The following is a 16,253-nucleotide window of genomic DNA, read 5'->3' as shown; positions in this document are numbered from 1 at the left end:
TCAAACTATAATTTTCTTCTCATTTTCTGAATCATTTGAGTTTAGGAACACCCACCCCTAGTAACTCCAGTACATGCTGTGCCATGTACTTCTGGGTGACACATAGATGACATGGCGTTCAGAAATTCATTAGCAACATTATGAATGTTGAGGAAACTATCAAGAAGTCTTAAAGTGAAGAGGGGTAAATAGCACGTTATCATGTGTTCAGCAAATCTGGTGAACCACATGCTAGAGCATAACACATTTCCTGAATGGGATGATATTGACTGCTGAGGGTCAGGGATGACTGCTCAGAGAGAGAAGGGTTTTTTCCTGGCTCCTCTTCTCTGTAGTCTATCACATATGGAGCTGGACTGAGAAACCCCAGTATCTCTAATTTGGAATACTTTATTGCATTCGCAATACAGCACTGACAAAAGAGCTTGACTCTTCAGTCATGGCAGTAGGAAAAAGGGGAGAGCAGAAGAAAATCAGGTATCAGTAAACTGATTTACCAGCCCAGAAGTTTTTTTCAAAAATTTATTGAACTCCTAGATATTATTTATTTGAAATTAATCTTATCCATACTTCTGGCCCTTCTCATTGGTCTTTGCCTACTACCGCTTTGCTTGAAGCAAGGGTCAGAGCTCTCTACTGAAAAAAAGTAAAATTGTTGCAAATTCCTGAACTGTTCTCCTACTAGCAACACTGCAGCAACAAGGCAAAGAGGGAAGAAAAACAATATAACATGAATCAGATTATATTCCCATAAATTATCCTAAATTATTTGAATTTCTAAAATCCGAGAAACCACGCAAAACCTGTGTATGACAAGAAGAATGTTTTGAAATAGACCCTTGCTTTTCTGGACTTCTGGCTTGTTAAATTTAATCAGAAAAGGCATGGCTCCCCTGATTTATCTCTATATGCTTCAGGCAAAATTTGAAGAACTGTAAAATAAAAACAAAGGTAGCAGATCAAATAAATGATCAGCAGACCACACAAAAACAGATGGTATTTTCTGATTCAAGTATTTTTCTATTTTTGTTTTGTTTTTTGTGTAAATAACATCCTACTTAGGAGAGAGAACAGAAAAATGACAAAAATAAGGAAGTTATTAGCCAAAAGCTATAGAACAAATACTGCCATTTTCCCAGCCCATAGGTGAGAGTGGCAAACAGCCAGCAGAGAGAGGAAGATAAGGGTGCACTGGCAGACCTGAAGGCTAGTGCTGTGCCAGGTGCAGGCCAAATCCTGCCAAAACCTAGACTTCCCAGGAAACGCTCTGTACTTTCTCACAAACATGAGAAAGACATTTCTCAAATTCTTTCTTTTTATCCTCAAGAGAATACCTTTTATCTGTCTCTTACGAAGAATGTTATCGTGAAATAGAGGTATATTTAACAGTCTTCATAATCTTTCAAAGGTTTTGCGACAACACAACTTAATGAAAACAAAACTACTATTATTTTTTTTTTCTTTTTATCTGTCTTTCCTCTAGCCATGCTTGCAATTCATGCTTTGATACTTCAGGCAATCAATCAAAGGCTGGTCATAAAAAGCAGTTAAAACAAAAAACAGACTCAAGGCCATCTGAGCTGTTGCCTTCTTTTGAATAACAATTTCCTTTATTTTCTGTCTTTTGAGAAAAATCCCTTTTGAAGTTTTCCCTTGCGCTATACTCAATTTAAATATTACTTCTTAATGTCAATATTTAGTTTCATTTTAAAACAACTGGGTACAAACTTGAAAACAGCATGCCCTTCATGTATTTTGTGCATATCCATCACATCAATAATTTTCCAAATGGACTTCAATCCCTGCATGCAATACCACTATTGCAAAGCAGCCATACAAATGAAATAAAAAAAGAAGTGATTGCTGTGTTTCTGACTTACAAGGCTATTGATTAAAATCCACAAGTACAAAGATCTCGGAAGTATACCTTCAGCAAAAGAAAGTTCAGTCAAGCTAGAACACTATGAAAAATAAGCATATTTATTATTTGTTATTTTGTGTGAAACTCAAGTAGGGTTTAAGTGAACTATCAGCATCTACTGCTCAAAGTGAAATTCTCACAAAAGTTCTTGAATTAGGAAAGCATCTTCCACAAACACATCAAAATTCTGTCCCTATCCTATGTAATTTACATCTCACTTCAATGTGATAACACAAAACCTGAACTTTTTGTATGTGTTTATTTTTCCTATTCACTCTTGCCATTTTACAGAAGGAAAACATCTACACACAGTATGTACCACTTTTGATCATTTCTCTCTTTTTTTATTTGTGCTGGCACCACTTTAAATCTGAATTCTTTCTATTACTTCCTTGCACACTACATAGAAAGCAAAAAGACATATTTTCAGGAGATTAACTGGCTTCCAATAATTACTGGATGGTTGCTGGTTTTATGAATATTTTGTCAATTAATATATTATTAATATTCCACACAGAGATGTTCAAGTAATTTTAAATATGCCTTCCCTGCAATCAAACTGACTTTTTCATTTTTCAAGCTTTTGTATATTGGTGAGGCATTCCTTTTAATCAAACAGGAATTGATTGCCGTCACACAAAATAAAGGCACTTTTCAATTAATGGAGTTACTTTTGAAAAGGCAACTCAAAGACTTTGAAAACAGTCTGATATTTTCATGCTTTGGGTCTCAGGTTTGTTAGTAAGGGGTTACACTCAGAATGAAATCATCCAGTTTTAGCTTATTGTCTTGGTCACAGTTTTTTTAGGACAAAGTACAAATTTGTAGAAGGATTATGAAGAATGGACTCTGGCCTCTTTGAGCTGGAAACTTACCTTTTTATCACTCAGTCCAGTCACTTGATCAACAAATTCCTCTTGAATCATAAATGCAGCTAAGTTGGCAGTATAACTGGCCAGGAAAATAACAGCAAAGAAAGCCCAAACTGACACCATGATTTTACTTGTTGTCCCTTTGGGGTTTTGCACAGGCACAGAGTTGTTGAATACCAAGCCCCAGAGTAACCACACTGCCTTTCCAATGGTAAAGGATGGTCCATGGGGATCTGTAATGGCAAAGAACAGTTATTTTAGTTACAGTTAAATCAAAACTTGGCAAGTTACCCTACATAATAACAACAAATTACTCACAAAGACACGATTAAAAGATATTTCAAATACATATTCACTGTACTCCCAATGGAAACACAGGATTTACCATAGGGACTCTCTATTGTAATGAATTAATTTCCATATTTGTAAAAAAATAATTCAACATTTTTCTATGTGGTATTTAGTTCAAAAGTTTTAAAATGAAAATGGAAAGCATAGGTTTGGAGGAGAAGCAAACTGGTATGTCTCTTGCAGTAAGGTGTGTGCCATGGTATTGCCCCTTTCAGTCTTCTGTGCCAGTGGACATGGAAAATGGAAAACTGTGGGTTTAAGTCTTTATGCTTCAATTCTAGTACTTTTCTTGCCCAAATTATTTTTTATCATCTCCAGTCTTCCATTATGTAAACGTATTTAAGATCAAAATGTGTGAATACATCACCTACTTTTAAGCAACTTTGCACTCAGAGGGTAAAGCAGTAAGTCAACACAAAGGAGCTACCTGTATAGACACATAACTTAGAGCAAACCAGACTCTGGTTACCTCACATGTTCAGAGTCAGTTCTGTAGCTTCAAATGTGTTAGCATTACAGGTAAGAACCTATCCCAGCTAGTCCATTCCATAATTTTTGTTATTCCTGTTTTCAGTCCGCTTTCATTTCTTCCCAAATCAAGAAGTGGTCAGCACAATGCCCTCACGCCTGCATAGTGGCAGAAGTGGATTAGCAATGCTATTATCCACGTAAAAGGCCTTATTTGTAAGGCTCTATGAGAATAAAGGGAATTTTGTTCTTACCCAGCTCTAGGTAAGTACAGTGCAGTCATCACATATTGCTCGTCATCTGGACTCCCTTTATCCTCAGTGGAGAGAAACAGGCCTCCCCTGACTGTGATTCATTTGACCTTTTGATAAGTATCTATTTTTCAATTAAATGGCAGTTCAGACAATAAACTCTAATGAAGACACCTGTACTATCACCTCCTTCCCCACCCTCTGCCTTTATCCAAGGGGATGCACATTACAAACTCAGATTTAGTTATTAATTTAATTATATTTTATTTCAATAATAATTCCATTATTGTTAAAAGAATAAAACCCAAAGTGGGTATACTCAGTGCATGTTCTCATTTCAGTAGAAATGCTCTCTAATACAGTGCAAATCTTTCATGATACAATCAAGCACATCTTAGATTATCCTCTTCCTATTCTACAGCAGTGCTAAGAAGATAGAGTGCAGTAAAATAAACACAATGGTGCTGACTTTTGGTTTATGAAACTACCTTCTAAAGCCATTTAAGATTGAGCTGATAAAGGGATAACATGTATTTTCTGAGCAACAATGATAAGGAAAGTATATGCCATGAATGCAGTCCAAAGTTCTGTTTATGCTACTCGAGATTGTATTAGCATTGAGCTTCATCCTGCCAATGCGTAAGGAAAGAAGTAATCTACATAACGATTCCTGTTCATTTTAAACTTCCCACATTTCAAATGAACAGCAGCTGGATTCATGGCAAGTCTCTAGAGCTAGGTTAGGATGGGCTAGTGCCGTAATATGCCTTTATAGCTGTACGTACACTAAATAATCAATTCTGGAACATGAGGTGGTACAGAAAAGAACAGCCTAGCCCCTAGATCCCCAGTGTCTATATTCACCTTTGATTTCCCATTCCTAAACACAGTGTTTATTTTGGACAGAGATTACACGTTTACCACCTTATGGAAAGGATGACATCACCTGAATATTACAATAACCCCCTTTTTCAGAGAACAAGTCAATCATAATCTAGAAGAAACCATTAACTTGTAAAAGTCTCCAGAACTGTGTTCACTAAGTTGGAAGATCTCTTCTTATAAAATGGGGAAAGTATGATTTAGAAGTTAAAACCAGGCTGTACTCTCAACTGTAAGTAAAGAAAGGGAAGGATGATGGCACCACAATACATGGAATCCTCATTCTCAGGTCAAAGTACTGATAATATACAACTGAAGCTTTCACTGAGAAAGGCAAGCTCTGTATTAAATTTTTTGTGCTGGTATATTTTGAAAATGAAGTTTCTATAACCATGGATGCTACACAGAAAAAAGTGATGCCTTTCTGCCACTGCCCTCATTTCAAGGCTGAGTTCATAAGATTTTTTTATAGGAACTACATAAAATTTTATACAACGTAACTGCTATTTTTCAGATTATCCACCAAACCACACCACTTTAGCTCATTTTCTCTGAACTAACCATGAATTCATGAGTCAGGAGTCTGTAGAACTTATTCCAATCCTTTTTTGAGCTGACACTCTACAACTGATACAGTGTACTAACCAAACACTGCCTGAATGCGACTCTGATATCACTTACCCTTCTACATGTCTTTATTTCAATGAATTAGAATACAAACATGAGCATATAAGCCCTCAAGAAATGATATTTTAAATGAAGAGCAAGCATAGTTTCATAGCTGCTTTTACTGCTTTATGCCTGTTATTTTAAAAAGATCGAGGGCAAGGGATGGGAAATACATGATTTTTTATAGCTTTAGGGTTGTGTAAAATGGAAAGCTTACCTCTCCCTTGTGCTAAGTTCCTGTTATATCCTACAGGACTGAAGTACTCAAATATAAAGACAGCCATGGCGGACACAATGAGAAGCATCACAAACATCATCACCCAGACAGAAGCACTAAAAGGCTCTGCAGCAAAACAGACAAGAGAGACAGAAACACAGTTCATTAAACCAGTCGCAGCACAAGAATTCTAATGTCTTTGGCTAGGCAAGCCCAGCAGCTTTCTTTAAATTAGCTTTTACCAACCAAAATGCTAGCAAATAACTAAATAGCAATATATAAAGAACTGCTGTTAGTATATACATGCAAAATTCATAAAGTCAAAATCTTAAATGTAAGTTGCAATTCAAAAACAAAGGCTGCACACTTTTCTTTGACAAAGACTTCACTGACACTGAGTGGCAAATAATTGGTTTGACTCGCTGCTTATTCAGTCTACAATCAGGTAGCCCATTTCTATTCATCCTGTATGTTATCAACAGAATGGTCCAACCATTATGACTGTGTTTCTGCACAGCAAAAGCAATTAAGCATATGTTTAATACATTTGGTAATTCAGTGAAGTAGACTTCTCTCTTGCTTTCTATCCAACAAAATGTGTTAGGGAAAAAAGCTAAATAATTGCATTCAAGCTAATTTTTTTTTTTCTGTGTTCACTTTCTATCTGCAATGAAAATGTTGTTTTTACCAATTGCAAACACATTCTTTTGAAAGTCTCATTCTCATCTAGGAGCACGTTTCTGAAATCAAAAGATTTTCATGGAAAACTGAATGTCAGTTTGAATGACATGAAAAACCATGATTAAGTAAAAGAAGTAGGTTGGAACAGAAAATTAAAAGCAGTTTCAAGTATCAGACTAAGCACCAACTTTTTGAAAGGATTGGATATGGTAACTGTATGGGATAACACAAAGTTCTTAAATGTCATCTTGCCCAATCACAAATTCTCTGTCTTTTCAAGAGTCCCTGTGGTAGCTATCATGGTGTAAGTGTATATGTAAGAAAGGTTTTGTATGGTAAAGTAATATCTCTTTATCAAGGCGGATTATTTGGGGGCATTTTATATCCTAATTTTGGTAGATAATGCAAGTGTGAGTGTGGTTTGAAGTTTGAGAAAAAAATCTTAGTATACTATTTCAAATTAGGACAAAACCAAGAAGCACTTGAAATTACAAGGAATTAGTGTGTACCAATGCTTTGTCTGTTTTTGAAAGCCCTCCATCCTGACTTCTTTGTCTTTGAATTTAAATTAAGATTTGAGCTACTGAAAATTCTTCCATCATTGCAGGAAACGACTATGAGTGAGAGTTGAGGTGTGCTAAACCCATATGAACCTTGCCCAAGTTAGCACGAATGATTCACCCAGAACTAGAATGAAGTGTAATAATTTGAGCCCAAGCATGGAAATCTCATGAGATCATTTGCCTTTACCAAAAATTTCTTAAGAAATTTGGAACCAAGAAAAGACCAAATTCCAAACAGCCCCAGGTGATTTTGGATGCTAAACTAAACTGGAACTAAAAGGGCAGGGAAATTTTAAGCCACTTTTTATGGAACAGCATATTTATTTTATTTTATTTTTAAGAGAGGTTATGAAGTTCTTTCAATTACTATAATTATTTGTTTGGAAGAGAATAGTAAGTTTGCAAAATAACAGAACTCTTAAAAGGCAAAGAACAGGTAAAGGACATTATGTAGCCAAATAGAGTTAATTAATAAAAAATATTCTATGAATTCACATATTAATTCTATTCAGTTGGAATTCACATAAAACTATCATACAATTTTGACAGCATTCTCATAGAAGAAAGCAAGGCTGATAAAATTTATCAAAAGCAACAGTGTAGAAACAGCAGCAGTAATTTGTCAAAATCTAAATAAGGCAAAGGCCAAAACAAGCTGATGTGAAAAAGTGAGCTATAAACAACAGTTTAAGCAGAATGCTCTTTAATAATTTAAGCAGTCTGGTAATGAGGTGGAGGATTAAAAGGAGCAACAGGAGAATAAAAAGCTATTTAGAATAGCAAGCAGTAAGATTGAACAAGTACAAAATAAATTGAATAACAAAGTCGATCCTCCTGTCATATTAGAGATCAAATTACATATTCAGCACTGTTCTTTGATTCTCAAAGGACAGAAAGAGAACCTCCCTCAGGCAAGCAGCAGGTTTTATAAGAATTTTCAATAAAGCTATGATTCGGCAGAAAAATACTAATATATGACTTGCCAGTGTACATTTCAAATGATTGGCAATGGAGAATATTGAGCAATTCAGAAAGATGTCTTACTCCACTAACTTCAAGTTTTACCTCCCACCACCAAAAGTAATGCTTAAACAATACATCAAATAAATGGGGGCATAGATTTCCTATTCCACCATTGCCTTCAAAAAAGAAAACTGACCTCACCTATGAGCTTTCTCCCTCTTAATATATAGACATTTGTATTTGAGGTTTCCCTTATTTTGTTTGTTTAAATAAGGTTGAATCAAATCTCCACAGAATAAAAAAATGTATTTGTGGATCTAGTCTATATGAATGTTAGTATGATATGAAAATGACTTAATGTGGATAAAATTCTCATTTGAAGGAGACACCCACATCAGAATCAGAACACAGCAGATGAGGAAGAGGCTGTCAGCCCATCAGTTACTTAGATCTATTGGATACAACCACCAAATGGAAAATCTAGTTCAAATAAAATCCTGTATTTGTCTACATTCATAGTAACAAATAACAAAACCAGATATTTCATGAACTCTAATCAAGTGCTATTTAAGAAAAAAATATTGTATTTGACAGATTTTTAAAAAATCTTCTAACAGGATTATGTAAGATGACTCTGTTCTTAGACATTCACTTAATTGAAACAAAAATCAGTCTGTGAATAAATTCAGTTATCTGCCTGATAGTATTTTGCATAACAAAGCATTTTACTACTATGCACACCTCATCGAAACACACAGTCAATTCCGGTAAAGTGGCAGTTTCATCAACATCTAAAAAACCAGAACATACTTCGGAGAGCACAGAGTTGATTTATTGGTGCACTAAATCAGATTTCTTCAAAGTAATGCTATTCTATAGAGCTTTATAAGAAGGGGTTATTTTTACTTTTTGAATTATATGTACACCCAGCTAAACCAATAACATTAAATGCATTTTAGAAATCTAGTAACTATGTTGTTGTGAAAAATGCAAAAGCAGCCTCTCTTTAGATGGTAGCTGTAAGCAGATTTTTAAGAGGTAAGCTGAGCCCGTGATAAAAATCAACTGCATTTGCAGCATATTTAGAAAACACCCCAGTACTTATATTTCAAATTATCATTTCAGCATGCTGCGACCGCAATTTAAAAAATGAATTCACTTTACAAGTCGATGACTTATCAAAATGGAAAGACACTATCTGAATATTTTCATTAGAAGTATAGCCTCTTATAATTTCATTTAAAAGTCCTTCATTCAGTAAACAAAAACATTAGCCACCAACAAAATCTGTTTAGGTATCACCATGTTTGGGAAGTTACTTGATTACTCACTGTGTTATATTTATTTGCATCATCTCTGTAATGTGCCTTTATGGAATAGGTATGAGAAATAAGCTCTGTGGCTAATTGATGATTCTTGTGCAAGAAAACCCAATTATTTGCTCACTTGTAGCTGACACTACACCAACAATCTGTTCCTCAATGGCTACAAGTGATTTCAGTGGAACTGAGGAATGTACACTTAGCAAGAGTGTTTCTTAAAAAGAAACCACATAATTGGCAATGCAAAAACGGCATCACTGCTGACCCAATGGACTTGAACGTACTAAACCATTCTATAAGATATCTGGAAAATACTGGGTGTTCTGGTTTTTGGTTTGGGGTTTTTTTTCAATTTCACTTAAATTATTTTAGTGTCACTAGCACTATTTTCCTGTGCAAAATATCTTTAAAAATACTGGGCCCAAATACACCATGAGGAACATAACAGCATTGTGGGCACTTTTGATCCATCTCATGGCTCATTCTGTTTTCAGCTTCAGGTAAATTCAGGCTAACCACCAAATACAGAAGTAAACAATAAGCACTAGAAGAGAAGGAGAGGGAAATAATGGAAGGAGAAGTGAACAATTGAAACAAGAAGCAAACAAGGAAAGAAGACCAAAGTCCTTGTTTCTTTATATCCCACCTCCTTTCTGCTATATCTGCACTGTTTAACTGCATCATCACAACTCCGCTGCTCAATTGCATCAATGGAGAAAGTTCTCCAGTGAAGTATAATGGTGTTCAGAAGCCAGAGGTAACTGTTGTCAAATTAGCTGTCAGATCTCTTCTAACCATAAGGAAGTCTCTTTTGCTTAGCTATTCTACAAGAGTTTTTTAAATTATTTTGTAAATGTGAATGTTAAAAAGATATGAAACCATTTACAAACAAGCATAAATTAGTTTGTAAAGAAGGAGTTTTTGAGGAAGTAATTTTTCCAGCTGAAGATTTTGGGGGAATTTCTTTGCATATTGAAATCGCTATCATTGGTTTTCACTTACTGCATCTGAAACCAACAGCACTATCTTCTTGTGCTAATAATCATGTTAATCAGCACATCAACACGGTACAAACTTCCTAATGTAAAATTCAAAACTTGACAGAAACATGTCAGTGCACTATATAGCTTAAAGAATAACAAAACCTACCCAACTCTATAGAAATGCAATTAAATGATCTGGATGGGTTGGAGAATCATACCTAGAAAAGCAGATGGTGAAACTGTGCCATTGCTCCGTGACACCATGACACTAATCCCAGTCTCAACAAAGGGTACTGAAAAGTCAACCACTTCAGAGCGTTCTTCATTAATAGTGAGAGACCCCACAGCCATAACTGCACGATGATATACCACCTGATCCACAAAGAGAAGACATCACCAATATTACTCAGTAGAGAATACCTCATTTCTCCAAAAGAATTAAAAATAAACATTGCTAGGTTCTTACTTAAGAGCTCTTTTACCTAACAGAACTTACTTCACCAATCATTCCATTCCACACATTATTGACTTTTTTGCCATGTTTCCCATTAGTCACCAAATACAGGTCATATGTGAACTTGACAGTTTTAGACAACTTCTTCAAGATATCAATGCAGAATCCTTTGCAGCACTTCTTTACATTAGTTCCCTCATTAGTTGAGTTGCTGTCAAGAGAGAAGAAAGACATAAACAATTCTACTGGGAAAACAGAAGAACCACAACAGCAAGATTCAGCATACTGCAGAACAACGTTTTGTCATACTTGTGAGTGACCATGTTTTTCTGAATTGATGGAGAAATTATCCACAGGATGATTTATATGGTGTTTGTAGCTCTTACTAATCATAATGCAGTTGCTTAATATGAAGAAAATGGTAGACCTTGTATAACATTGTATGACCTTGAGTATTGTGTCCAGTTTTGGGCACCTCAATACGAGAGAGATATAGAGGTGCTGGAGTGAGTGCAGAGGAGGGCAACGAAGCTGGTGAAGGGCCTGGAGAATAAATCCTGTGAGGAGCGATTGAAGGAGATGGGACTGTTCAGTTTGAGGAGGAGAAGGCTGAGGGGAGACGTCATCACTCTCTACAGCTACCTGAAAGGACATTGTAGAGAGGTTGGTGCTGGTCTCTTCTCACAGGTGATCAGTGACAGAACAAGAGGGAACGGCTTTAAACTGCAACAGGGGAGGTTTAGACTGGACATTAGGAAAAAATATTTCACAGAAAGAGTGGTCAGACAGTGGAATAGGCTGCTCAGGGAGGTGGTGGAGTCACCATCCCTGGATGTGTTTAAGGGTCATTTGGATGAGATGCTGGGGGATGTGGTGTAGGGTAGAACTTTGTAGAGTCGGGCTGATGGTTGGACTCAATGATCCCAAGGGTCTTTTCCAACCTGAATGATTCTATGATTCTGTGACATGCTTTCTGCTGCAGTATCCAGCCTACTGCACTTCACTTCTCCACCAAGACATAGTCTTCTCTTACTAATGTCTCTTTTAGGCTCAGATTAAACATTTATTATTTCTACTCTCAAGACATAAGACTACATGTCATTTAGCAATTGCAGAACTTCCCAACATGTAAGCTATATAAAGACACAGCAGTTCACTGTAATGAAAATATATGCTGGACCTTTTTCTGCACTTTGAGAAAGCGAATTTCAGGCTGTCCTTGAGTGCAAAGATGAGGGCTTTCCCTTTATTTTTTTCTGAAATGTTCGTTTCATGACCTCTAGAACCTTTTAGAATAAGAGACTTCAGAAGCCAAGGCAATATTTTATGGCCTTTGAAAGAATTCAAAATTAAAATAAAACTAGTTTAGAACTTGACTAAGTACAGTTATGTAAAAAAAAAAGTTTCTCTGGACTTCAGGAAGCATATGCACAACCATTTAGCAGAAACAGGCATTATATTCCCTAACACCTGCTCAGTAAAAAAATGTTATTATAGTCAGTTCATAAATACATAGACTGAAGCACAGAATGGGTGAAACAACACTGATAAATGCACAAAGAGAAATTTTCCACTGATTTCTAACGACTGCTCCAAAGTTATAGAGCAATCAAAGCAGGGGACTTTTCTCTAGATGGTACGTCACAGTGATATTTGATGCTGGAATAGTTTATCCTGTACAAAATTTCAGCATAAACATACATTTTCAACAGGAGACATTCTCAAATTGTTCAAGACTAATTAAAACAGGCATATTTCAACATAACTGGAAACAATTCAAAGAGGACTCATTAAAGGAATCCTATTTTAGAACAAATCTTCTTTCATGTGACTGAAAAGGGCTAATTCTAGTTGACTTTGAATTCACTATAAACTTACTGTGTTGTCCTTAATTCAATGTGACTTACATGTATATAACCAGAACCTTTCAACTTACTAAAAAGGAAGATGTGCAAACAAGAGCATACCATGTGGTAATGGGAAAAAGAAGGAAGAAATGAAATATAGAAGGAAGAGCAAAGATAGGAAGCAAGAGAAAAGGAACAGCAAAGTGTCAGAAAACAATTATACAATGAAAGAAGCAAAGGAAAGAATTAGTGTGAAAATAGGGGAATATATTTTGCACTAAGAAAAAAAAAAACGAATGCTGTATATTTACTTACTTAATTTTGACAAATTTACGACATGGCACAGTGTTTTTTTGGCAACTTTCCATCAAAGGATCCACATCCTCAACAATGACAAAGGGAGCCTCCTCCAGGGTGACAATACTCAAATGGTTATCATCTGGGTCGCTGTCTGCGAAAGAGCTGTACCTTGGCCAGACAGAGTACTTCAGGCTCAGTGAGTTGTTCTCCCATTTCCCCACCTGAAATGCCAAGACACACAGGCTGCTGGTATCTGCTTGCTTGTTTTCAACAAATGAGATCTAATATTAAATGTGCTGGGATATGGGTACAGGAAATTACATTGCAGAGACGGTTGTCTTGGGGTTTTCTTATCAAAATTATCTTAGAACTTTTTAAGTAATTGCATGAAGTGAGAAAATGCACTGTGGTGCAGACAAATAAGGTGCCATTATTTTAAAAGATAACAGCTTTATAAAGACTGGATAACATCAGGTAACACTATCTACCACCTGGCTATAGTTGCACTGAAATTTGATATGCGTCATTTCCATCTGAGCCAGAACCCCAATCAGATACTCCATTTGTAATCAGGACCAATTTGCAGTAATAAGAAAACAGTTCTCAAAAAAATCAAACCAAACCAACCAAACAAAAAACCCCTAACCCCACATCCACATACACATCAGACTGATAACCAAAGTATCATATCATTTCTATACCTTCTCAAAAGAGAAGACCCTTCTATTATGTTTTGAAAGCCATTGTGAAAGCCTTTACCTAGGGTTCCATCGTACCTGAGTCAGGCCAAACCACGTTTTTAGTAAACACAATTCAACTGTGCATGATTTTGTTTTTATTGGAAATAATGTATTTTATTTTGCTTTAGTTAATGCCAACTGTTTGGGAACTTTAAGAAAGCACAGCTCACTTTAAATTAAAATTGTCTATTTATTATTACAAATTATCCCTTCTAAATTAATGTCCTTTTCTTTCCACTTCCAGAACACCAGAGAGGACATACAATTTAAATATTTTGAAAACTCTAGCATTTTCTTCCTCAGATTATGTTTAACTACTTTGTATCCATAACACTAATTGCATGTTTTATCCCAGTAGCGATGACAGATAATATAAATGAGCTAGCAATCCACAAAATTTATAACCTAATGCATTTTAATAATTCTTCAGTCGCTTAAGCTAAACAAATTATAACAATCATGAGACTGCTAAAATATTTGTTTTGCAAGGAAAATGGTGGGAATTAACAGTACAATGAGACACTCAGGTCCTAAAAAAAAAAAAAACAACACATAAAAAAATTGTCACCTACCTTCTGTCTTCTAAAGACTCAAAAATGAATCACAAAAATTCCCAAAGAACATGATTTATATCCATTTCTATTTAGGGAAGCATATAAGTACATGCCCTTTGCGGTTTCCTTTCCATCCTGTTTATAAGTCAAGACGTTTTGCTGAACTTTAATGTAGGAGGCAGAAATGTCAAATCTCTATACCCTTAAAATTAGGAAATTCAAAATATCTCAAGGGAATTAGGAATTCACACCTAAATCAATGGGAACGAGGCACAGGATTTATACGTACAGTTCCAGTATGAAATTTAACCAAAACACAATGGATGAAGTCTTTGTGAGAAAAACTATTTCATCACAGGGAAATAAATCTACTTAACTCTCTATGAGGCAGTTGCATTGCAAAAATAGTTTAATTGTCAAATTATGGTATATAATCGCATTCACAGCAGAGTCTGTGCTGGTTTACGTTAGCTCACACAGTGTCGTTCATATCTATGCCCTAAGTGCACCATGAAGTTGGCCATCTGGAATGGGGACATTTCCAGCCAGCTCAGTACTTCAGTCAAACAGCAAATGTGCCAAGTAACACAATGAATTTCAGAAGTGGAAAATGCATCCGACCGTCTGCCTATTCCAACCCGCAAGAAGAAATTAAATGTGACTGAGGCCCCATTGCTTTTGGGTGTTCAGGACTATACCAGGGGCACACCTGCCCTTCAAAATCCCTCGCTACAGGATTCCGGGAGGAGGCAGGTCTGCTGGGTCCTGAAGCACTTCCCTCTGCAAGCCACCCCCTGTGTTTGCATCACTGTCACACAGACCAACAGGAACACGGGTTGCCACCACAATGTGAGTTCATCTGATCCTACCAAAAATACAACAACTGTTTTGATGCTGTTTAAAGAGAAATTGTGGTACTCTTTCATACTTCAACTGGAGTAACTGCCATTTTATTGTTCTGAGGGGAATATAACCGGTCATATTTTTAAAACAGCTGAATTCAGAGAAATGCTAATTTCTTTTGACATTTGTATCTGTATGGAAGTGTTACGTGTTGAGCAAATCTCTGAAGTTAGGTCCAAAATCTTCTATCTGTTGCCTTCCATGGAATTATCTTAATATTCACTTCTTGTATCCTTATTTTTAAAAAAATTATTAAAAATTAAAACCTTGCCTTGGGTCTTAGGGGCATACCTACTTCTCTGTCCAAAGAGGTCTACTGCTGCAGTCCCAGGCCGTCACAGTGACTTCATCTGGGCTTTATATGGTGCACAAATCACATGTCTGTTGCTGGTCAACCCTGCTACCACCAGTACAATGAGTAACCCACAGTGTCAGAAAGCACAATGAAAAAAAAAAAAGTACAAGAGAATGATACCAATGTCATGAAGAGTGGTAGAATAGCAAAAGGAAGAAAAGCTCTGAAAATCCTCACTGGTGGGCTGAGAATGGCACATGAGGAAGAGCAGTAATTAGAAAGAATCTGTAGGTCACTCCTTTTGTTTGGGAAATGTTTGTGTTGTATTTGTCTGTTCTAATTAATAAATGGTTAGCATAGCTGTTGGATTTGCTCTGCTGCTGATGCTGAACTCACAAGTGAACTCACAAGTTCCCATGTTTATTTGGTATTTTGATTTTAAAATAGTTATACAGTTGAAGATTACATGTTATACTTCTATCATTCTGCTACAGTTTTGAATTATCAAAACACTTTTTCATTTATTTTAAGTGGAGGGAAAGAATTTAGTTCTACACAATTAAAGCGAGTAGTCAAAATATGGGAGGATTTTTGTATTTGTATTAGAAGCCTTTTAGATTGTGCAGAACTAATTATAGCATTGTTATTAAGAATATGAATGGTATTAATTATTTACACAATGTTTTGTATCTTCATATATTATTTAGTTCTTTCAACATCCTTATGCAATATCTAGTATCCCTTTTTTACAGGGTGAAGGGTTGGAATGACATGGAAAAGTTGTAGAATAAGCAAAACTAAAATATGAGCACGTTCACGTCGCAATAAAGAGAATTTATGAAATTGCATCCATATGTAGGTGTCCTGCAGGATCAGCATTTATGTCACTTATGGAAGTCAGATCTAGTATTAGATCCAGTCCATATCTGTTTTGAATACCTTTTAAACTTCAAATGCTTAGGGAAAAAACAGCAGGTTATAACAACTACACATGCTCACTGTATTTCAGAACATTAT

At 35.9% G+C, this 16,253-nt stretch overlaps 1 protein-coding gene across 3 annotated transcripts in view; it reads right to left on the bottom strand.

Moving 5' to 3' along the window:
• Nucleotides 1–16,253, bottom strand: part of GRIN2A (glutamate ionotropic receptor NMDA type subunit 2A) — a 192,447-nt gene that overhangs the window by 49,288 nt on the left and 126,906 nt on the right. For all 3 annotated transcript variants that reach the window (XM_074840801.1, XM_074840803.1, XM_074840802.1), the window contains 5 exons: nt 12,760–12,965; nt 10,640–10,808; nt 10,362–10,515; nt 5,632–5,757; nt 2,797–3,026 (listed from right to left, as the gene is read on the bottom strand). In XM_074840801.1, coding sequence (XP_074696902.1) covers nt 2,797–3,026; nt 5,632–5,757; nt 10,362–10,515; nt 10,640–10,808; nt 12,760–12,965 — 885 coding nt within the window. The remainder of the gene's footprint in view (nt 1–2,796; nt 3,027–5,631; nt 5,758–10,361; nt 10,516–10,639; nt 10,809–12,759; nt 12,966–16,253) is intronic.

This window comes from Strix aluco, chromosome 15, assembly GCF_031877795.1.
Source record: "Strix aluco isolate bStrAlu1 chromosome 15, bStrAlu1.hap1, whole genome shotgun sequence".
Classification (NCBI taxonomy): Eukaryota; Metazoa; Chordata; class Aves; order Strigiformes; family Strigidae; genus Strix; species Strix aluco.
Note: the sequence above shows the minus strand (reverse complement) of the source record. Positions and strands in the feature narration are given on the sequence as shown.